The 24248-nt window shown below is 47.8% G+C and overlaps 1 protein-coding gene across 1 annotated transcript; it reads right to left on the reverse strand.

The window, feature by feature from the left end:
• Positions 1 to 560: 560 nt before the first annotated feature.
• LOC118836330 (cation channel sperm-associated protein subunit gamma-like) lies at positions 561 to 23722 on the reverse strand. Its single transcript, XM_036743655.1, has 28 exons — positions 23525 to 23722; positions 22708 to 22758; positions 21717 to 21861; positions 20994 to 21120; positions 20214 to 20283; positions 19904 to 20059; positions 19336 to 19501; positions 18422 to 18559; positions 12130 to 12189; positions 11424 to 11606; positions 11083 to 11212; positions 10298 to 10409; positions 9915 to 10073; positions 9679 to 9797; positions 8879 to 9092; positions 8703 to 8765; positions 7173 to 7356; positions 6913 to 7031; positions 6266 to 6346; positions 6008 to 6064; positions 5283 to 5439; positions 5098 to 5161; positions 4633 to 4728; positions 3348 to 3434; positions 2995 to 3087; positions 2774 to 2873; positions 2140 to 2260; positions 561 to 676 (listed from the first exon to the last, which is right to left on the reverse strand). The coding sequence occupies exons 1-28, from the start codon at positions 23720 to 23722 to the stop codon at positions 561 to 563; spliced, it is 3366 nt and encodes a 1121-aa protein (XP_036599550.1).
• Between the last annotated feature and the right edge of the window lie 526 nt (positions 23723 to 24248).

Consider the following 24248-nt stretch of genomic DNA (forward strand, 5'->3'; position numbering starts at 1 on the left):
CCACAGGGAGGAAGGAGAGAGGAGCAAAGAGTTCCCATCCCCCACAAACCTGTGCCCTGTGCTCTTCCAGGCTCTTCTAGAAGGTATTGGGCATCAGTTTATCTGGCATTTCCCAAGATTAGGCTAGTAATGAAGGAAGTCCTCCCTCCTCCTTGTCTCTGTTCCTTATGCTCTGCTCTTCCTCTCCCCCTTCTCCCCCAAATATATCCCTGGTTCTGGAAAGAGACAGCCTCTTCTGACTCTCCATGGCCCAGACAGTGCAGGAACTACACTCATTCCCTAGACATGGCTTTTTATTGACTGATCCAGAGGATGAGAGAGGCTGGAAGGGAAGGTAGGTACCAGAAGGGATGGAAGATGACAGGGGAACTCGGGAGGGAAAGGGAGAGGCTTGACAGTCTCAGGAGATGTTGGGTTAGAGAGGAATGGGGTATCCTGGGAGGACCGACAAGAGACCGGAAGGGAGGATGATAGGCCAGAAGGGATGGAAAAGGAGGGAAGGGGAGAGGCCAAGGAACAGAAGGACAAGCTAACAGGGACAGGCAGAGGCGATCACAGCCTCAAGTGTTTTTCTTGGTTCTTGATCTTCGGATAGAAAGCCTGTCTCCTGCACTGATCCTGGAGCTGACCATGGAGGGGACAGTAGTGGCGGATGTTGTATATGTATAGAAAGACTCTGCAAGAAGAAAAGCCGGGCCTAATGGGTTAGCCTCCCAGTGCAGCTCAAAAGGTGCTGCCCCTGCCCCTGCCCCTTGCTAGCCCACACTCCCTGTACATACTGCTGGATACCCCTTGCTCTCTGCCCCTGGCTAGCCCACAATCCCTGTCCCCACCCCTGGCTAGGCCCTGCTTTCTGACCCTTGCGTTTATCCTTCATTTTCAAAGAGGACCGTGACATCAGGAAAATGATGACATGACTTGCAGTTGACTTTGATTTGAGTGAGGTAGGGCTGTGCAAGGTCACCAGCCTCACTTTCTCCTCCAGAGCCATCTGGGTCCAGTGGCCAGATATTCACCAGGACGACTGGAGATGGCCCAGGATGCAGTGGGAGACCCTGGCTCCTTTGGGCTAAGGCCTTTTCAGGTTCCCACTTAGAGTGAAGTAATGCCCATTCAGGGAATAGGCTTCTTTAAGAAGTGAGTCAAGGGGCGGTCCCTTTAATTAGAAAAAAAGTGAAAAAAAAAAAACAATCTGGGAGGGAAAGATCCTCAGGGTTGCTAGTCAAAAGAGAAACAATTATCATTAACATTCACTTTTAGCCATGAGGGCCCAAATTATAGCCAGTAAGTGGACCTTGGGCAGGGACTTATTGTCATCCCATCTATGAGCTTCAGAGTGAAATGGGAAAGACAGAAAGACAGACAGACAGACAGACAGAAAGAAAGAAAGAAAGAAAGAAGGAAAGAGAAAGAAAGAAAAAAAGAAGAAAGAAAGAGAGAAAGAAAGAAAGAAGGAAGGAAAGAAAAAGAAATCAAGAAAGAAGGAAAGAGAAAGAAATCAAGAAAGAAAGAAAGAAAGAAAGAGAAGAAAGGAAGGAAGGAGGGAGGGGAGGAAGGAAGGAAGGAAGAAGGAAAAGAAAGAAAAGAAAAAAAGAAAGAGAGAGAGAGAAAGAAAGAAAGAAAGAAAGAAAGAAAGAAAGAAAGAAAGAAAGAAAGAAAGAAAGAAAAGGAAGAAAAGAAAGAAAGAAAGAGGGCCAGGGTCTCCCATTGCATCCTGGGCCATCTCCAGTCTTCCTGATTGATATCTGACCACTGCACCCAGATGGCTCTGGAGGAGAAAGTGAGGCTGGTGACCTTGCACAGCCCCCCTCACTCAAATTAGTCAACTGCAAATTATGTCATCATTTCCCTGATGTCAGGGTCCTCTTTGAAAACGAAGGATGAACACAACCTGTGAGTAGTCCGAGTTGCCTGAATGGGGACCCAGCCAGTTGGATAACTCAGCTCGACTTCTCCCTCTCCTTCTCCTCTCCAAAGGGATGTAAATTTTGATGGCTGGAAGTTTCCCAATTAATGTGGGTTTTACAGGCTGGATTCCTTCCTCCCTTCCTACCCTTCTTTCTGTCCTTTCCCTTGCCCTGGCTAGCCCTTGGACTGCCCCGCCCCCCCATTACGCTGGCCAGCTGACCTGTGCCTCACCTGTAGTGATGAGGTCAGTGAACTTCATCCTGATTTGTACACAGCAGTTCTTTAAGTGTGGCCAGAGGAAGGAAGACAAGAGGTAGAGAAAGACAGAGCCCAAGCAAGCATACAGGGTTATCTGGTGGGGTCAAGAGGGCAGGGGAGGAGCCTGAGGACACTGGGGCAGAGCAGGAAATGAAAGAATCCCTGAGAACTCCAAAGGAGATGGGATGAAAGGCTGGGCATAAGGCAGGGGGTCTAAAGGTTTGAGGGAAGAGGTGATGATGATGTAGGGGAGGAATGGTGCACAAAATAGAGGCAGGGAAGGAATCAGTCATTTAGGGCTGGGGGTGGGGGTGGGGAATGGGCATGGAAAGGCTTGTTCCATGGGAACATAGATTTAGAGCTGAGAGGAACCTTATAAGACATCTAATCCAATCACCTCTTTTACAGATGAGGAAATCAAGGCCCAGAGAGGTCAGATATCTTGTCCAGGGTCATACAGATTCATACAGATAACTGGCAGAGCCAAGAATCAAATCCAGGTCCTCTGACTCTAGGCTCAGAGCTGGTCCCACCACACCAGGTTGGGGAAGACTGGGAAAGGAGTTGGGAGTGCTGGGGGGGAGGGGTAAGGAGAAGAGAGGCTCACCCACAAGAAAAGGCGGGCCCTGTAATTGCTGAGTGGGAGGCCATGGATGTGGAGGATGAAGATGAGTTGATAATCGCAGTAGGTGCTGGTGTCCACACCCCTGGCCAGGACAGAGGGGCAGTAGGGTTTGTTCTTGGGTGGGGCTGGGCCCAAGGGGGAAGCTAGAGGCTCTCCCATCTCCCTTCACCCCACCCCACCTTTGCTTTCCCATGGGACCTTACCTGTTGCTCACCATGATTTTGAAAAAGAAATCAGGAGAAAAGATAGAGTGGGGAACGATGTCATAACAAGGAGAATTCCTCAGGCACAGCCACCTACGGGGATAGTGGAGCTATGGGGGACTGGAGGCCTAAGGCAGTTTCCTACCCCCACCCCTGCTCCTCCATCCTGAAAGGTGGCCAGGAGCAGCCTGCTGATATTGGGGAGGCAGGAAGTTCCATCCCCTTCCTCAAGGGCTGGGAGCAGGCTGCAGATAAAGAGGCAGAGAGCTGCTTCCTTTTCCCCAAGGGCTGGGAGCAGGCTACAGATACTGGACAGGCAGAGAGAAGGGATCAGGAACCAGGGCCTTGCATACTCAATGCCAGAGCTGTTCCTGCTCAGGATGCTAAAGGAATCGCTAGCCATCGGGCTGTCCCTGGCAATCCAGATGAGGCTGTCGGTACTAGAGAGAGGAGAAGCCATGTTCTAGTTCTGGCTGGGGCCTGCTAGGCCAGCCATCTGGTGAACTCAGATCCTCCATGGGATGCTTGTGTGTGCATGCACATGTTTGTACAGAGGTGTGCCTGAGGCTATGTCTCAGCTCATAGTAGGCACATTCGCTACTAATAAATGCTTATTGAAGCCCAGCATATGTGGCCTCTGACCTTCAGATCTAAACCTTAGATTTTACTCCTGCTTAACCTAGATAGGGGGAGAGCCAAAGGGGTCATGACAGCTGTAATCAAGTAACTAGAGGGCCATCATTAGATGGATTCTGTTTGGCCCCAGAAGCCAAGAATGGTGCCATGGGACAAGGGCTGGATTTAGATAGTTAGAGGACTTGAGTCTGAATCCCAGCTCTGACACACATGACATATGAGCTTGGAGAAATTACTTAACCTTTCTAGATCTCAGAGTACTCATCTGTAAAATGAGGGGGCTGGACCTTTAAGGGTCCTTTCAGCTCAGAAACTGTTCTTCTGTGATCTTGTATATGAGGAGAGGTGGATAGAAGTGGCATTGGATTTTAGCCAAAGGCAGGAAAACCTCTTAACCAGGAAAGGGGTTCCAGATGGAAGCAGACTGTTTCTGGAGGTGGTGAACACCATCTTTTGGAGGTCTTCAAGCAAAGGCTAGAAGACCACTTGTTGAGGAGGTTCATAGAGGGGTTGTTGGTCAGGTCTATGGGTCAGACTAGATGGCTAATCTGGTCCCTTCCAACTCAGAGATCCTGTAATTAGTATCTGGAGGCACCCATGTCAGTATATGTAAGGGTGTAAGTTTATCTTAGGGCAGCTAGGTGGCACAATGGCTGGAGTGCCAGGCCTGGAATCAGGTAAACCTGGATTCAAATCTGGCCTCAGACACTCACAGCTGTGTGACCCATGACATGTTACTTAACCCTGTTTGCCTCAATTCCACATCTGTAAAATGAGCTAGAGAAGGAAACGGCAAACTACTATAGTACCTTTGCCAAGAAAACCCCAAATTGGGTGAGGAAAGGTCAGACACCACTGAAATAACCGAACAACAAAAGGTGATCTGTCCATGCATGTGTCTGCCTATCTGGACCCAAAGTGTTACAAGTAAAAGGAGTTTAGTGTCTGGGGAAAGTTGACATGGGGCTCATGGAGCCCTATGAGCTTGGGGTCAGTAGTTACTTGTCTGTAGGACTGTTGTAGCGGAAGATGTCAGCCTCTGAGTAATCCACAATGTGATCCTGGGAAGTTCCTCCTCCAATCACCTTCAGGACATAGCTGTAGCAGAGACACAGGGACTTAGACAACAAGGGTCCAGCCAGGGAGGCAGTGCCCCACCCCCCTCACCCCCAACTCCTCCCCACCCTGGAAAAGGGAGGGACACTGTTATCCTAACCCTACCCCCACAACACACACAAACATGGTGAGTCAAGAGGCAGATCCCCAAGAGGGGAGATCTAAGAGAAAGAAAATGGCCTTGGGGGTTTTAAGGGAAGGCTTAGTCTGTCAACACTTCCTGGGACAGGGGTTATACCTCATCATTGGCATCTCTCCAATACTTTTGAAGTCCCCAGCAAATCCCTGTGTTTGTTTTTTTCCCCAGGCTTCCCCAAAAGGCAGCCAGAACAGGGAAGGCAGGGGGCTTACCTGCCATTGAAGCTTCCTGACTCACCAGTCACCATGTCTTGGACCAGGAAGAAAGGGAAGAAAGCTGTGGGAGGAAGGGACAAGGCTGAAGTGGGAAAGAGTGTGGGACCTTGGTAGGGCAAAGGGTGGTACTGGGCTGGGGGAAGGTCATGTGCTGGGTGGGTAGGCAAGGGCCCCTCTCTCACGATCACTGAAGAAGAAGCAAGGCATTTCAGGGTTTGGATGCACGCAGTCAAAGTATCTTTTATTGGTATGCTTGCTCTGCTCAATGGTCAAGGTGATGTCAAAGGCCAACCGCTTGCCTGGGGGACAGCCGATGAACATGGGGATCAAGGCATAGCCCTGCCCAAGGAAGTGGGGGTAGGGAAGAGAGAGAGAGGAAGAGGGAAGAGTTAGGAAGAGAGAAACACCACATTCATCCATTATTCCCCATCCCCTGTTGTCCTTTCTAGGCCAAGCCATGAAGAAGCAGGAACATATCCTGCTCTTTCTCTCAGGGAACCCACAGAGTACCCTCTTGGCTGGGAGCAAACCCTCCTAGCTTGAGCAGACTCTAGCCAGTCCCTGCCCCCTAATATGTAGAGCCGAAGGAAAAAGTGAAATAGGCATGTGCCAGGAGCTCTAAGATCTCTTTCTCTTCATTCTCTCTAGGAGATAAAGTTTAGAGAACATTTTCTCTGAGGGATGAGAAAGGACTTCAAACCACCCACTGCCAAGGCCCACTGCATCCATTTTGCTGTTCCCACACAGAGGATGGGGGTGGGAAGGGGAGAGGGGGTCAGTTTTGAGTGAGCAGGAGAATGAACTCTTCCCCCTTGGGAAGAGTTGGTATCTCATCTTGGGAAGCCTTGAGAAGACCAGAGCCCTCCCCTAAGGATCTGTCAGGCCCCCATGGTTTCTCCTTGGTTACCAGCATATGATATCCATATTGGGTTCTACGAAAGCACTTCCCAGTTGAGCCAACCACCTGTAGAGAGGACTACTCAGTACTGGGCAGCCACCTACCCCCACCCCCATTTCTTTTTACTGCCATCCCAAGCCAAAGGGGTCTTTCACTCCTCATTGTCAACTAGGGATTTCCCTCTGCTAACCCTGTCATTTGTGAGCCATCTTCCCACCCAGTAGACAGAGGGGTGATCCCTTCCCTCTATCCCTCTCTGTCTCCCACCTTAACGGTTACGGATGTTTTCTTCAGGTTGTGTCCACTGATACTTTGATTGAAGCAATGGCGTTTGTCTTCCATAACCACCTGGTGAGGTTGAAAGGAAGGTCCTAAGGGCCCGGAATTCTGGAGAACTCCTCCCTTCCTCCTCCTTAATCCTCTCCCAGAAGAGGGAAAGGGAGAAGAGATCTGAGTCTTTCCAAGGGTCCCAAGGCCCATCCTGCCAAGATAACTCAATCACAACCTTTCTCTGAGTGTGACTGGGCCTCTGTATGGGTCTTGTGTGCCTATCCCCTACGGATAGTAAACTTCAGAGAAGAAAAGCAATGTTTTATTGTTTGACTTTGTATCTCAGGTCTAGTACAAGTGTCTGGTATATAAAGGCACCTAATCAATGCTCATGGTGTTGAATGGTGAACTAGAGCACTCTGTTGGCCAAAGAGCCTTGGGGCTTGGAACTAAGACCTCCCTTGCTCTGGAACCTAGACCATTTCTTTGATCTTTCTCAGTCAGAGTTTCCTCATCTGGTGCCTAGGATGTTAATTCCTCCTTGGCCAAGAATCCAGGTGAATTGGACTGCAGCTAGAAGACACACACACATATACCCACAGGAATACACACGCATGCATGTTCACATGGCCTGCTCCTCCCACCTTGAAGAGGACAGCATTTCGGTTAACCAGATTCTTCTGCTCCACTCTTGCTGACACACACAGGGGGTCGGCCATTATCACACCCAGACGCAAATGACTCTTTTTGCCCAGGAAGATGGCTGCAAGAGGGGAGGAGGGAGTCAAGGGTGAGCCAGCAGCTCAGAGTTCCTCCTCCAAGCCACTTGCCTGGCTGCCCCACCATCTTTCCCCCAATCCAATTCTATTCCACCAGCCCTTGGGTTCCCCATAGGCCCACCCACTTTCTGAGGAAAGTTTCGAAGAGACAATGTAAGCAGAGAAGCTGTAGATGGTCCCCTTGTCCAGGTAGATGTGTTCTGGCAGACGATTCATGGACCTCAAATTATACAGCTTACTATAGCCATTCATTTCAATGTGTGCACCATACATTGTTCGAAAGTTACTGGCTTTATAAAAAAAGTACTCCTGTCAAGATCAGGGAGGGATTGGTCAGGCTTTGGGCACCTCCTGAAGATCCCATCAGCCCCCATAGCTCCAAGCATCCCAGAATCTCAAGAGCTTGAAAGGAACTCATAGACCCAAAGAAGAATCCCCCTCTGGGGTAGCCCCTCTGTCTACTGCCCCACCCCAACTTCATCCAACTTTTCTCAGCTCTTCTACTGGAAAGCCCTGATTGTTAGACAGCTTCCCCTAAATCTGACTCTCTTTATCTTCCCTTCCTTTCCTCCCTTTTCCTCCCAACTATTCTCAGTTCTGCTCTCTGGGGTGAAGCAGAATAAGTTGAATGTCTCTTTCACATAGCAGCCCTCTCAACATGAAATCCTGCTGTTCCATCTCCATCTAAGTCTTCTCTTGTCCAGGCTAAGCATGGTCAGTTCCTTCAACACATTCTCCCACAGCATGACCTCCAGTGCCCTTCATTCCCTCCTCTAGACTATGTTAGTTGGTCAATGGCCTTATGGAAATGTGGCAACTAGAACCAAGCACAACTGTCCAGGGTAGTCTGACTGGGATAGAGTACAAGTGGACTCCCTGTCACCTCCCTGCTTCTCTCTTAATGGAGTAAAGCATTCTTGGCTGTCACATCAAAAAGTGAACTCATATTGAGCTAGCTAGTTAGCAATCCACTAAGACCCTAAGACCTTTTTTTCTACATGTAGCCACACCTTCCCCAGCTTGTCCTTGGGACACTGGCTTTTTGAACCCAAGTGAGCAGACTTTACATTTATTCTCTCCTGAATTTGATCATATTAGATTCAGCCCTGTGCTCTTGATGCCCTAGATCTTTTAGTTCTATCCTCTGTCATCTAGTGTGTAAGCTATTTCTCCTTTCTGTGCCCTTCAGATTTAATCAGCATATCATGCCATGATCCAAATGATTGATACAAATATTAACTAGCACAGAACCAAGGCCAGATCCTTGGGTCCTCTTCTAAAGACCTTCTGATGCCACACCAGCATTAAACCATTATTGACTATACTTTTCAAGTCTGTCATCTAATGAGTTAGTTGTCCCACTGGGTTATGGTGTCACCAGTCCCAGGTCTCAGAGCCTGAAGCCCAGTGGCATGTTGGTATATGGTCTAACAACTGCATCTCCAGTTGCAGTGCTTGCTGATTTCCAAGGTATAAATGCTCACCCTGAAAATTTAACAAGTAGTTCTCCTGCGGCACATTGCTGAGAACCCTCTGACCCAAATCCCACATTCCCTGCCTACACACTCCCATAACTTCCCTCCCACTGCCCTGCAGAAGAATGGACAGAGCAGGAAAAATGAAGCTGAAAGAATACTCCTGCCCATCCCTTTCACCTTATGGTCTTTCTTATCCTTCCACCAACTCCAGGTGGGGTCATGGACAGGATCAGCATAGGGCTAGAAAGGCAACAGAGAAGGTACGGGCAGGTGCTGCAGAAGGAAACTCCTTGAGTTTTCCAACTACCCTCCCCCTACTTTGGATTTCCCCTCCTGGATTCACCCACACATACCTTATCATACTTGGCATGCAGCAAGAGCAAGTGGTAGACGAGGCCCTGGTAGATGGCCAAAGAGACTTTGGTGTGGAACCCAGACTCAGAGCTCACGTAAGGTGCCTCTGCATGGTAGCGCTCCACCCGTGTGTATTTTTGTGGGCTCTGCACTTCAAACAGCCTCAGCACCTCGAAAGGGCATGGCTCAGTGTATCTGAGGGTCTGTATGGGACTAGGAAAGACAGAGAGAGAAAGATATTGGTAGGACCCCTGCCACAACCTGAGCGAGGACTCCCCTCCAGCTCCTTCCATCCACATCATTTGTCATCTACCCATCTAACTGTTCAGTCATTTATCTAACCATTCTATCCATATACATGTATGTTAATTGTCTGTCCATCGACATACCTATCAATTTATCTTTCCATCCATCTATTCATCCATCCAGCTTCATCTTAACCACCTATCCGCTAATCCCTTTATATATTTATTCCCAAAGAGCTTATAGAATTAGAACAAGAGGGATGAAAGGTGAAGTGAAAAAATAACTATGAAAGAAGGTAGCAAGATCATTGTGAAGGAAGGTCTAGACAAAGCATGAGAAGAAATGGGAATGGGATGCATTACTTGCATCTAGGAGAGTCTCTTTGTATTGTATGGAGAAGATGGCACCTGAGCTAGACATCCAAGGTCTCCTCACAGAAGCTTTGCAGAGGAGGGGCCCTCAGGGATGCTGGACTCTGGCAATCTTTCCCTTATCACCCCCACCCCAAATACTCTGTCATTCCTGATGGGCAGTTGGGTTCAGACTCACTCACTGGTCACTTTCGATTCCATAGTGAGACTGTTTCAGTATCTCATTCACCAAGATTTGATTCATTGGCAGACGCCTTTTCACCAGCTTTCCTTCCCCTTTCTTGTTAACCAGGTAGACTAGCTGTGGGGGAAGGAGTTTAAAAGGAGGAGAGGGAGGGTCACTTCAGCCCTGTGTGGATGGATTCCTCCTTGGGTGGCCAGGCCAGCTTGGAAAGTCTGCACTGTCTTTAGAGCTCACCTGCTGCAGACCCAGAGGGTCAAAGAAGATGCTGACTGAGGTCTCATTGGTTGAATATCGGCTTGAGCCCTGCATCTGGGAAAGGGCGAAAAGAATGTTCCAGCCATTTGATGGGTACAGACGATGCACCTGGAAGCTGCCTTCATAAATGATCCAGATCTGGAAGATAAGAGCCCAGAAGGGACAAGGAAGGAAAAAGTGAGGAAGGATGGGAGCTTGAGGGTCCAGGGTGGATCCCCTAGGTGCCTGGGAAGGAGAGTGCCCAGGGTGAGAGGAGGAGCATTCAGGGCCATGCAAGGGATTGGAGCCCCCAGAGAGGGGCCTTGAGTTTAGGAGGGGGCAGAGAATATGGAGGAAGATCAGGCCAACCTTCTGTTCCCCACCTGCTCAGTCTCAGTGACGCAGACCACTTGGCCTGTGTAGGAGCTGGTTATGTACTTTATTGAGGAGTCCTTTGGGAAATCACTCAGGTAAATGTAATTCTTATTGTTAAAGCTGTGTGGGGAGGAGAGTGGAACCCAGACTTGGTCAAAGGCATCTGGGGAGAGGAGCCCAAAGAGCTCAGCCTCTGCTTGCCTCCATGTAACCCACCCTGGCCATTACATCTCCAGCTCCCCAAGCTACAGATTCAAGGAATCCAGGGTCCAATGTCCCTGCTGGACAGATGCGCAAATAGAAACCTGGAATCACATAATGAGTCAGAGGCCAGAACTTGAACTCAGCATTCCATTTGCATTAGCTCACAGCCTCAGGGCACTTGGGGCCAGCATAGTATTAAGTTTACAAGTGTTTGCAAACATCACCTCATTTTATATCCTCACCACCATCCCAGAAGGCAGGTGTTATAATCGTTCCCATCTTACAAATGAGGAAACCGAGGCTGAAGGACTCACCGATGGTCACATAGCTATTAACTGTTTAAGGCTGGATTGGAACTCGGGAGTTTCTTACTGCAGGCCCACCACCCATCCACTTCCACCATCTCAATGTCTAGTCATTTAGGCGACTTAGGAGACAGTGGGTGAGAGGAGAGCTGTACCCAATTCCCCAAAGGAGCATGAGGGTAGAGGGAGAGGCTTCTGCACCCCATAACTCAGGGAATCCCAGTTATGCACATGGCTACTGGCCTGGATGCCCTCCCTCCACCTAGTTTCCCCTTTGCCCTCACCTCTGCAGAATAGCATTGCCCCAAATGATCATCAAGTTGGAGAAAGGGTTGTAGAAGAGACCCTTGGCCACCAGGCGGTGTTCAGTGTACTGCTCCATGCCCAGAAGCATCACAAAGTCCTTTTCTTCACCTGTCCAAGGATCCACACTGGTGTAGTGAAATTCCCTAGCTAATATCACCTACCCCTCAACCAACACCTCAAACCCACTTCTGTGTTCCCTAGCCCCCAGCACTCCAACCTCTGACCTTCCAGCCCAATTCAACTCTCTCTCCCTACCTAGATATTTCCCCAGGTATCTAGCCTTTTGATCCCCCTCAGGCTCTCAGGTCCCTCCACTTACTCTCAGGGATGAAATGGGGAACTGTGTATATCAAGTGGACAGAATCCTGATCGTAGTCTTTACGAACTAGTGTGTACTTCACAACTCTGAATGTCGTCTGGCTGTCTTTGTGCGACTCCATAAGAATATAGAATACATTATCGTCTGGGTCGTACTCCACCCACTGAAGCTTGCACTCTGGGTCTGCGGGGAGGTGGCCAGGGTTGTCTGCCTGACGCTGTGCACTAGAGACCATTGACACCTCCCGGGAAATACCCAGAAACCCCTTTGTGTACTGACAGCTTCCCCAGAGCTTCAGGGCCTGCCCTGTGGACCCAAGTAGTCTCTGCTGACCTCTGCTCCCCAGGCTGCAAGCAATCCAGAGAGTTCAGAACCTGCACAGGGGTGATGGCCTTCCCTAGACACCCAGAGGTTCAGAAACTGGAAAGGACCTTACAAGTCACTGAGTCCAACACCCTCCTTTTACAGATGAGGGAACTGAAGCCCAAGGAGCGAGTAAGTGACTTTCTCAAGGTCACAAAGCTGGTCAGTGGCAGAGCCAGGATTGACCAAATCCAGCACTCTCTTTCCACTACTCTACACTGCATCACTAGCTCTAGGCTTCAACACCACCCTTGGGTGGGACCCCTCCTCCTCCCAGAAGCCCATTTGGGGAGATGGTTGGGATGGAGAGCTTCCCAAAGGCTGTCCCAGGCAAACACCAAACCTCGAAAAAATTCACATATGGAGCTTGAGACAGGCAACTGCTTAAAAGTCACTGCGGCATCTGGAAAAGGAGGAAGAAGGGCAAGAGGAGAGGGGTCAGTCCTAGGGCTGAAGAAGAGCAGCTTCCCTCTCATTCCCTGGCCTTAAGAGTGGTCCAGGATGAGCAGCCTCTAATCCCTGAGATAGGGAATCCACAAGCACACTATGTCCAAAATGAGGTGGGGTAGAGGGCCAAGAGGAGTTCTTAGAAGCATGTGCCAACCCTGGTTCCCAATCTCAGACTACTGCTTTCCATTTCCTCTTTGGGTGTCACGGCTGAAACCCAGGCCCGACCCTTGAACACACCTCCTACTGAGTCCTCCATGACTGCCCCCAGGCAGTGGGATCTAACCCCAGTCCTTTTCAAGGATTGGATTTAGATGCCAGGTGTGACCAGCATGGCACTGCCCCCAGACCTTACTGTCAAGTACCCTTGTAGGTGGGAGCTAGGGGAAGAAAAAAGCTCATACCCCAGTGTCAGCCATCAACTCCAGAATCAAGACAGGATTAAAAATGGTCTAGAATTCTTGAGATAAAAAATAAGTTTAAAAAATTGGGTCCCTCTCTGCTATGTGTACCCTGAACAAGCACCCCAACTATCGTCATTACTATGTGAGTAAACAAGAACAAACTTGGGGACGGAATGACACAGCCTCCTTGTTCTAGAACCCATTGATAAGATCCTCAAGGGCAGGGGCTGTTTTGTTTTGTTTCTTTGTATCTCCAGCACCTATCCACCTATAGCAGTGGTTGGCCCACAGCAGGCACTTAATAGGTGCTTGTGGATTGACTGAGTGTGGCATCACCTACATTATCCTGTCATGACAGGAAAGCAGCAATTGTTCAGTCAATTTACAAGCATTTACTAAGCACTGAATATCTCTCAGGCTGTGTGCTAGGTGCTAGGGATGTGAAGAGAAAGAATGGAACAATCCGTGCCCCCAAGGAGCTTATATTCTCTTGAGGGAAAATGCACATGCCCACATATTTGTATACTGTTCAACCATTTCACTGGGGTCTGGCTCTTCATGACCCCATTTGGGGTTTTCTTGGCAAAGACACCAGAGTAGTTTGCCATTTCCTTCTCCAGCACATTTTACAGAAGAGGAAACTGAGGCAGACAGGATTAACTGCCTTGCCCAGGGTCATACAGCTAGTAAGTTTCAGAGGCCAGATTCAAACTCAGGTCTTTGTGACTCCAGGCCCATCTCTATCAACCACACCACCTAGCTGCCCCCTTATTATATGGAGGTAACTCGGAATAAATGTAGAGTGTGATTGAAAACAATTGCAACACTGACCCACTCTCCAGAATTATCCAGCATACAGACACCAGACCCCTGGCTGTCAAGGCCTTGTTTGAGCCATGGACTGCTATACCCAACACCTTTTTCCTGCTGGCTCAACTGCTTCCCTGAACAAACTGCCCCTTATTGCAGGACCCTGAGGGGAAGGAGGAGGTACCAGCCAAAGGCTGTCTTCTCCATCCTACGGCAAGCTACTCCCATCTCTTTCTTTCCCAATCTGGGGGCTCAGAATCTCCCTTCACACTTTGCTCACTTTCTTGGGCAGGGCAATTAACTCCTTTATTCAGTTGTCATCCTCTTGAGTTCAAATGTGACCTTGGTCACTTACTAGCTCTGTAACCCTGAGCAGGTCACTTCACCCTCTTTGCCTCAGTTTCCTTATCTGTAAAATGAGCTGGAGAAGGAAATAGGAAACCACTCCAGTATCTCTGCCAAGAAAACTCCAAATGGGGTCACGAAGAGTCTGACAACACTGAAATGACTGAACAACAACAACCCCTATCATCCCTCATCCACTTCAACCATCCACACACCACTGAACAACACTAGTACAGGTCTCACTGCTATATAAACTGGGTCCTCTACATACTGCTGTCACTTAATCTCAAGTGGTTCCTCAGTCCTGCATGGAAATATTTTTATTCTTCCTTGATTGGTTCTCTGTCCAAATCCTCACAGCAGCTATTTCTCTTCCCTCAAAAAAACCCCTCTAGAATCTTCCCTTTAAGTCAGGAGTTGTCTTCAGCAAATTTAATCAAGGCAGACTGAGGTACATGATTCGGAGCAAAATCACTTTATTAAAAATGACACACAGAATTGTTAACCAAATAGGTCAGACTGGCCACCTCAGTAAAGCCAGCAACCTCAGTGAGATGGGGAGGACCAGCTCCTCACTGACACCCAAGAAAGAAGGGCTCTTGGTAGTCATGGAACGTCACAATTGACCATACTAAGAAAAGTGGGCTGTCATTCAAGTGAGACTCATCATGCCCCCTCTGACGATTCAGGAATGTTAATTAAAATTTTATGAGACCCATCTGCAGCTTGTAATCTCTGCTAGGAGATGAAAGCAACCAAACTTTCTGCCTCCTTGAAAAGGATTGAAATCCCCCCTAATTTCACAAGGACAGGCAAGGACAGATGACATATGTCCTGGAAGTATCCCTGTATGAGAGATACCAACTTTTCTCTTAATTACACCTCTAAACTAACTGAGAGGGAAAGCAAATTTCCCCAACTCAACTCAAAGATATAACAAGGTGGCTTTAGGCAGATGCAGACTCAGTTACAAAATACAGCATGAAATACAGTTACATTGTAGAAATCAATACAGTAAAATTTGAGGTAACAGTAATTTTGGTCTTTTCATGGTTCTGAACCTGGGACCTGTGAAATTTTTTTTTAAATATCTGGTTAACTGTATTTAGCGTAATTGACTTCCTTTTTCATTTTATGTATTTTATTTTATGCATTTAAAAACATGATTCTCCCTTCTCAAAGGGGTCCATGAGCTCTACCAGGCTGCCAAAACGGGGCCCATGACACAACAAGGTTAAGAACCCTTGGTCCAAGCAGAGGACATTGCTTCTTCTTTAATGAGACAATACAGGACAACCTGCTGTGCGTACCCTTCCCTTCCCTTCTCCACACTATTCCCCTATCTCCTCCTTTACTCCACTCTTAGAGGAAGACATGACCTTACTCTTTGCCCACAGCAGGCCCTCTACTTGTGCTGTTTATCCTGTCTCCTCCAGAAGCCCGTGACACTGACATTATCTCTCTCATATCCACTTCTCATATTAATTCCTTCCATGTTGCCTCAAACATGCCAAAGGTCCATTTCATCCTTTAAAAACCTGTACTCATCTCAGACATCACCTGAAACCATCATCCTTCATTTCTCTTCCTTTTCATAACGATCTCTTAGAAAAAGCCATCTATATGCATTGCCTTCATCTCTTTACTTTCCTCTCATTTTTCATCCTCAGCAACCTGGCTTCCTACCTTACAGCTCACCCGAAGCCACCTTCTTCAAGGTTACCACAGTATCTGATATACTAAATATAAAGGTCTTTCCTCAGTCCTCAACCTTCTTGACCTCTGTAAAGCTTCTGAGATGGTTGGCCACTCTCTTTTCCTGAATACTCTCACTTCTTTAAGTTATTGTGACATGACTCTCTCTTGGTTCTCCTTCAGTCTCACCAACCCTTCTCGTTCTCTTTTGATGGACCTTCCATCCACATCACACCCATTAGCTGTGGGTATATTCAACAGATCTGTCCAGGGTCCTCTTCTTTTTTCCTTCTATACTATCTCACACATCTTTTTTGCATTTACTGAGATAATCATATCCTTTTTGTTCTGCCTGTAATCGATTTTGTCAAATTACGCTTATAGTTTTCCTAACATTGAACCAGCCCTGCATTCTTGCTATAAATCCAATTTTGTTACAGTGTATGACCTTTGTGATATATTACTGTAATATATTTGCTAGTATTTCCTTTAAAATTTTTGCATCAATATTCATGAGGAAAATTGCTCTATAGTTTTCTTTCTCTGTTTTTGCTCTTCCTGGTGGAGAGATCAGGACCATATTTGTGACACAGAAAGAATTCAGTAGGACTCTGTTGCCTATTTGTTCAAACAGGTTATATATGATATTAGAATTGTTCTTTCAAGTTGGGCAGAATTCACTTGTACTTCTATCTGGTCTGGGTTTTTTTCCCCCTCAAGGAGCTCATTTATAGCATTCTATTTCCTTTTCTCTTAATATGGGCAATTTATATTTTCACAAATATTTGTCCATTTCATTTAGACAATCAGTTTTATTGGCATATAATTCACCTAATCATTGCTTTAGTTTCCTTTTCATTAGTTGTGCATGTACTATTTTTTCATTCCTGATACTGGTAAATTGGTAATTTTTTAAATCCAATCCATCAATAGTTTATGTATTTTTTTTTCATAAAACCAGCTCCTAATTTTATTGGTTCAGTAGGTTGAGGTTTTACTTTTAATTTTATTCATCTCTTCTTTGATTTTCAGGCAAACCTTTTTGGGGTTTAATGAGGGACTTTTAATTTGTTGGTTTTCTAGTTTTTTAGTTGCAAGCCCACTCCATTGATCTACTCTCTTTTATTAATGTAAGCATTCAAAGATATAAAAATTCTTCTAAATACTGCTTTGGCTGAATCCTATAAATTTTGCAGTGTGGTCTCCTTGTTACCATTATCTTTAATGAAATTATTGTTTATGTGATTCGTTTTTTGACCCATTCATTCTTTAGGATTAGATTTTTACTTTCAAATCTATTATTAATCTAAGCCTCCAACGTCCTTTGTGGAATGTAATTTTTATTGCATTGCAGAGTGGGAGCTAGAGCCTTGGAAGATGACCTCAAGTCTCACAGTGAATGTAAACTACCTTGAATGAATGTAAACAGTAACAGAAGCTGTAACTATCTCATGGGAACAAACACACATCATGCTGGGCCATCCCTTGTACTATTGCCTTCTTTGTTCTGTTTCTATATGATACCTGACCTGGCCCGAGAGTGGTGCAGGGATCCACTATTCAGTCTTCATGCTGTCAAGGACCAGTCCTGTGAGTAAATTACACCAATAAACCCTAATAAATCTAAACCTATTTTCTCCATGCTGGTATGGATTGACCTTCTTTCTTTAGTATCTCAATATTCTCTCTGAGGGTCTACCACCATACATTTGGCATAATCAGAACAGACCATCTGTTTGAACAGATTTTGTGTCCTTACAATTGACTTAGTCAGGAGGATAGTCTGCCCCCACCCTTGCTACAAATCTTGTGTTCTTACATGCATTATGGTCTCCAAAGGGTGCATTTAATATTTCTGCCATTCTAAATTTGTTTCTGGGGGGTTTAAGCCCCAATATATGGTCAATTTTTGTCAAGGTGCCATGTGCACCTGAAAAAAAAGGTATACCCTTTTCTATCCCCATTCAATATTCTCCAGGGGTCTATCAGCTCCAACTTTTCTAAAATTCTATTCATCAAAACTTTTTAAAAAAATTATGGTTAGATTTATCTAGGTCTATGAGAGGCAAATTGAGGTCCTCAACTAGTATCATTTTGCTGTCTCTTTCCTATCATTCATTTGACTTTTAAGAATTTAGAGTAAAAGAAAATTCAGGTGCTCTGCCGTATATGCCAGGCATATATGTTCACTATTAATATTAATTCATTGTTACCTATTCTATTAGCAATGATACATTTTAGAATGGTGCCTTTCTGCAAAGTGTAATTTTCTTGATAATGTCTTTTAATTAGGTGCATTTATGTTTTTGCTTTCTCTGAGTTCATAATTGCTACCCCTACTTTGTTTTTGCTTCAGCTAAAGCATAATACATTCTGCTCCAACCTTCCAACACACTCTTTGTGTCTCTTTCTGTTTCAAGTTTGTTTCTTGTAAACAACATATTGTTAGGTTCTTGAGAGATTTCAGTTGGAAGGGACCCCAGAGACCATCTAGTCCAAATTTTTCATTTTACACATGAGGAAACTGAGGTTCAAGAGAGAGACTTGGTTGAGGTCACACAGCTCATAAATAACAGAAGGAATACGTTGTATATTTGAAGCAGATTAAAACATTAGAGGGACCAGGTACATCAATTGATGCAAAAATTATTTTTTGTGTTTTGTTATAACTCCTCCTGTCTGTGCAAATGATTTAATTTGAATTAAATTTTTTCATCCTACTGTACTGATTTGCTTTGCCTTATGGATAAAAAAATGCACTGCAGCCATTGAGGCAGCCTGGTCCTTGGAGGTACTCTAAAATTCCCATTCTTCTTAATAAATACTTGTTTGAATAGAGGTGAAAGGAAATGGAGACCCTGACAGAACCGGGGATCACATGTCACCACCCCACAAGTATAGAGTCTGGGAATCATTTCAGAGAAAGGAAGCTACCTGTGATGGTCCCAAAGTGGAAGAAGCCCTCCTCTTTGCCCCCAGCCAAGGCCACGATGTACTCAGAGCCACGGCCAGGTAACGGGACAGGACAAAGTTTCTTGATACACAATTTCTTCAAGACTTGGATCCAATTGCCTGGGGAAAGGGAGGGCCTTTCTTAAGACTGGGAATCTCCCCCCTCCCTCCTCCAAGTCTGGCACCCCTTCATTCTTCAAGTGAGAAACTGATTCCCAGAAAGTTCTCAGGATCATCTGAAAATGGCTTAGCTTTCTTCAGGAAGCCTCCATCAGCTCCCCAAGATTACTATTGAACCAACAACCTGCACCCACACATAAATCTGGCTCTGCTCCTCTCTCATGTTCTTGAATATTATAGTTTTCTCTGCTTGATCATGGCCCTGCTATAGGCTCTAAGAGAAAGGAAAGAACTTGGCGTTGTGTAAACTGTGGGCAAGGGGGAAGAGTTCCCTGATCAGTCTGATGAGCTGTGCTATTAATTGGATGAGCTTACAGGGAGAGAAGCAAGCTTTTGGAGTTCCTCTTCATGGAGAGAGTGGGCATGCCCACTGACCATCCCCTGTCTTCTCTGTAAGGTGCCCATAGACATGCCCACTCTCTCCTTGAAAGTGCACCCATCAGACTTCCCGAAGATTCACTGCTATAAACTCATCCAACTCATCCTCAAACTCCCTGAATCATTCTTCCCTCCATCGCCCCAGCTGGCTCTTCTTCAGCATCTGGTTCAGGGCTCTAAATTCTATGGTCTATTGGAAGACAATTCTCCTTTATGCTGGTGGCAGACCCCAGGCTCAGAGAAGCCAGCCTGACCAGGGTGGGGAGGGGGAGAGGCTAGACCTTGGAAGGAGGGCCCAATCTCTACTCTTACGTCTCTTCTCATCCCCAGCTTCTCACCGGTTGATTTTCCAGATACATGGGAGTAGTTGCCAACAAAATAGTAGACGAGTTGATTTTGTCGGATGAAGAGGACACTTTCCATGGAAATGGTGTCAAAGATGGAGGCTGTAAACTTGTCCTGAGGGCATTGAAGAGAACCCAGCCAGCAGCTATCGATGTTCAGCTGAGCCAACCAGGGCAGAAATGGAGGTTGGCAGGATTGAGAGCAGGAAGGAGACTTAGAGGTCATTTAGGCCACTACATACCCCTCCTTTGTAAAGACACTGAGGTCTCAAAGAGGTGAAAATGAAAAGACTTGGCCAAGGGACTTGACAACTAAGAGGCAGAATGGAGACTGGAACCCAGCTCCTTCCCCACCTCTCCCACATCATCCCCCATACCCCGTACCATGATGCCTCTTTGCCAAAGGGATGAGGTCGTGTGCCCCTTGTCTTTGGTGAGGTCTTGCAACAACCCACTCTTGAGTATTGGTACCTCCTTACCTCCTTCTCTTCCCAAGTCTATAGAATGTCCACTCCTGCCCACCCTCCATCCACACAGTCAGCTTCCACTCAGCCTTTTTCACCTCTATCATGGAGATGTCCTTGAAGCTGGAGTCAGAGATGAGAATCATCTTCTCATCTGGAATGCCCCCGAGGATGAGCACAGGAGCCTGGCCCACTGTAGCCCAGACAGGCCTCGATGGTGCATTGATGAAGTCCCTGTGGGTCATGGCCCTGACCTAAGGGGAGAGGTGCAAGGGACCCAATGGGAGAAGAAAGGAAGAGAGACTGGCTTTCCCCATCCTAGCCAGGAAGCTCAGTTGAGAGGATTACCTTCCCCCCACCCCCTGCCCCTCAGCCTTTCTCCCATCCCCTTCCCCTACTTTTTCTCACCTCATTTCCCAGGGTAAAGATCAGTTTGCCCTTGTCTTTTTTCAGATACCCATTGATATTTATCATGTACCTGCAGAAGGAAGGGAAGTAGCATCCTAGGCTCTTGCCAGAGTCAGTGGAGACTTCTCACCCCACACTCTAACTTGATGTTCAGACACTGCCCCTCTCAAGCCCCAGGTTCCTGATCCTGAAGGGGGGGCAACTTGGTGTAGTGACAAGAATACTGAGTGTGAAGTCAGAGGACCTGGGTTCAAATCCTGCATTTGATACCTAGAATCTCTATGACCTTGAGTATCTTACTTGGTGATCTCTCATTGGTTGCCATTTCTTTGAAGATGCCTCCCAGAGCTAAGCCCCTCCCTGGACCTCAGTTTTCTCATCTGCAAAATGAGGGAGTTGGAATCCACAGCCTCTGAGCTTTCCCAGGTCAAGTATTCAATAATCTATGATCCTCCTCTTTTAATCTGACTCACTTCAACAAACATTTATTGCTCACCTACTATGTGCTAAGGGCTCAAAGAGCTTATATTCTACTCATCTTTTACTTAGCCTCCCTGGGACTCAGTTTCTTCATCTGTAAAATGGGGGTGGGGCTAGTAGATTGCTCTGGCACCTAGACTCTAGGTAACCTCTTGAGTCATTTCTGCTTAAGACTCTGCTTGCTTGCCTACTTAGTTCAGCCCTCTGTCTACAAACCAGATCCTGCCTATGCTGTCAATGAGTTCAGCTGTGCCTTCCACCATCCCCTGATTCACACAAAATGCCTAGTACTCTACCCACCTGGAATTGAAAACAACCTCCCCCTGGTTGTTGCTGGAGATCCTAACTTCCATCATTACACTGCCGTTTTTCATGGGCATCGGGGTGTACCAACTCGGCATACATATGTCCTCTTCATCACATAGCTCTGGCAAGTGGGGAATGAAATGAGGTGGGCACAGGCCTCGGGGCTACCCAGACCCAGCCAGCACCACCTCACCTTCACTCCTTACCAGAACCCTACCAAGGGACTAGGGCCTTGGCACAAGGTACCAGACCTCAGGGTGGGCTATGCTTTTTCTCCCTCTTCTAAAGAAGACAGGAGTCCCAGGAGTCATTAGCTTGGTATAACAGGCCAAGCTTCCTGAGGGATGGGTCACCCTACCCTACTCAAACACAACTGAATCCATGTGTAAAAAGTTGGCACAAAAGCCACTGAGGGCAAGGGTAAATGCCCAAGGTGACCTGCTATTGTGGGATTCCAAGGTCTTGTGACCTGCAGCTTAACTCTTCATTATGCAGCAGGGGTCTCTGGGTGCACCAGATGAATGTCCAGGGATTTGGACCTCACAAGGCCTGGGATACAGGTTTCCTCTCTATCCCCACCTATGTCCCAGGTGCTAAACTGGCTAAGGAGAGATCTACCCCTCATCCTGTCCAAGAGCCCTCTGGCAGCCCCCTTCTCCAAGACATTGTCCTTCATAACCCCTGGTACCCAGCAAATTTTGGGGGGAGGACCCTCACTGTGGGTTTGGAATGGTGCCCCCTTCATCTGGATTTGCAGCCTCTCTGCCCTCCATTTCTTGAAATTCACAACAGAGTAGAAAATGACCAGCACAATGGGGCCCAGGCCCTTAAAGTAGCTCGAACGGATCATGGTTTCTGAATTCTGAGAGGGGGCCAAAGAAGGAGTGACAATGACCAGTCTATGGGTATGGGAGACCCTCCCTGTCCCACCCATCATGTGCCTAGGCCTGGGCCCTGGCTTTAGAGAAAGGCCTCTGACCCTGCCTATCTGGATGAAGAGGGTAGGGGGTTGGGGCAGAGAAGAGAACTCTGCCAGGCAAGAACCCAGGGCACAACTACTGGCTTCATTCCTAGAAGCTGGAGAGAAACTAAAGAGCAGAAGAGTATCTTGTGGCTCAATAAAGGGACCAGCACTATTCCTGAAGGCTAGGCGAGCCTTCCGAGATCTAACTTTCCTCCTGGGAGTTCCTCCCCGCCCAGCCCTCCCCCTCATGCGTTCCTTATCAACAGGAGTCCTCCTGTACAGCCAGCCTCCTAGGAGAGGCCACAGAGGAGCTGGCCTCTAGGAGTGGAGTTCTCCATCTGCCAGGGGAGACAATATTCCCCTTCCTCAGCCTCCAGGGAATCTTCCAAGGTCTCTCCATTTTAGGAGAGCACTGAGGATTAGAGCTTAGAAATAGGTGGGATTGGGGGAGCACGGATGGCAGAGTCCAGAAGCTCCTATGGTAGGACGAGGGGGGGAGGGTTGGGTAGGAAGGCGGGAAGATGCTGGGGGCAGGAAGTCAAGCTCTGATGGGTGGATCCCCCAAGGATGGTTTGGGTGAGGGAAAGGTCATGTTTCCTCACTCATCCCTAAATGACTTCCCACATATTAGCAACCCTCACTAATCCATCACTAAATCAGTATTTTTCCCTCCACCTTTGTGTGTCTGTCTTTGCACCTTGTTCCATTCCTCCTTCCTCATTCTCCAGAGGGGAGAATCCTCACCTTAGAGCAAAGCAAGGTAATCTTCATGAAGTAAGGAAAGCCCACATACGTCTGAAGGTGAGAGATATATCCAGTTCAGGGCAATCACCCTGACCCATTCCTCTTTTTCTGCCATTCCCCTCTTCCTCTCCCACCTCCTTCCACAAACCCCAGGGCAAGGGATATCCAGGGCTCTGGGAGAGTGTCCTGAAGACATGAAAGGGGCAGGCACCAATGAAAGGATACAGTGACCCACAGATGGGAAGACAGAGGGATAGAAGGGAGGGAGGAGGGGTGAGGGGGCAGAATGGAAGGAAAGATGGAAGAACAGAGATGGAATTGAGAGTTGGAAGGGACACCTCGTCCAACCCTCTCACTTTACAAATGAAGAAACTGAGGCCAGGAGAGGCAAAGGGCACTTGCTTGCCCCAGGAAAGGCCACGGTTAATTTGAAGGAATGACAATGACCAGTCTATGGGTATGGGAAACCCTCCCTGTCCCACCCATCATGTGCCTAGGCCTGGGCCCTGGCCTTAGAGAAAGCCCTTTGACCCTGCCTATCTGGATGAAGAGGGTAGGGGGTTGGGGCAGAGAAGAGAACTCTGCCAGGCAAGAACCCAGGGCACAACTACTGGCTTCACTCCTAGAAGCTGGAGAGAAACTAAAGAGCAGAGAGCCAAGTAGATTAGATGGAAGACTGGGGGGTCAGAGGACAGTTGGACAGGGGAAGGATGGAAAGGGAGAGAGGGATAGATGTGAGGCTGGGAGCATAGTGTGGAAGGGACAGAGAATAGAGGTGGGGGGCAAGGTCGGAGGGGCAGCCGGGACAGGCATCTACCTCCCTGTGGTCGATGGGGGAATCCTCCATTTGGTGGAAGAAGTGGTCTACAGCGGCAATTGGTTGCTGAAGGAAAAACTTTTCACTGCCCTCTCCCAAGGTGCTGTACTTGTTGAGTACCACCCCCCACCTGCAGACATCCTCCAGCTGCGGCTGCACAGGCGGCGGCAGGAGCAGCAGCAGCAGTAAGGGCACCATTGTGGTAGGGAATCCGGAGCTGGGGAGCCCAGGCCGGGAGTCATGGGCGGAACCCAGGGAAGCGGAGAGGCACCCGCTCCTTCCCCTAGCCCTCTCCCCCTCCAGGCACCAGAACGAACGATTCTCCCAAAACGAAGAGGCCTTAACCACACTGACTCCCTTTTCACCGACTGGGGAAACTGAGCCAGTGACAAGGACTTATTTGCTCCAGGCCACTCATGGAAGGTGGGGGAGGGATTCTCTGGGCCCTAGGAGTCTTTCCACCCAGCCCCCCCTAGCCCCCCGCCCCCGGCCATTCTCCCCCCTTCTCTGCCCCACCCCTGCTTTTACCTTCCTATGGTCTGCTTCCCCGCCCACTCCCATACTGGCTTTTGCTTTCTGTCCTTCATTCCTCCAGACTTCCTTCTCCCCCTCAACCCCCACACCAGGCCAGGGGGACCAGACACACCCAGAAAGTCCGGATCCTTCCCTTCTCCTAGAGCGCTTCTGGTTGGCAGTTTCCGGCAGCCAAAGGGTTAAGCGGCTA

This window comes from Trichosurus vulpecula, chromosome 2, assembly GCF_011100635.1.
Source record: "Trichosurus vulpecula isolate mTriVul1 chromosome 2, mTriVul1.pri, whole genome shotgun sequence".
Taxonomy (NCBI): Eukaryota; Metazoa; Chordata; class Mammalia; order Diprotodontia; family Phalangeridae; genus Trichosurus; species Trichosurus vulpecula.

Excerpts from the sequence above, each read along its gene's own strand:
- LOC118836330 (XM_036743655.1), bottom strand. The coding sequence starts at position 23,722 with ATGGTGCCCTTACTGCTGCTGCTGCTCCTGCCGCCGCCTGTGCAGCCG. Across the intron at positions 20,284-20,993 it reads GAGGTTGTTTTCAATTCCAG|GTACATGATAAATATCAATG; the intron begins GTGGGTAGAGTA and ends TTCCTTCTGCAG. Across the intron at positions 20,060-20,213 it reads TCTTTACCCTGGGAAATGAG|GTCAGGGCCATGACCCACAG; the intron begins GTGAGAAAAAGT and ends CTCTCCCCTTAG.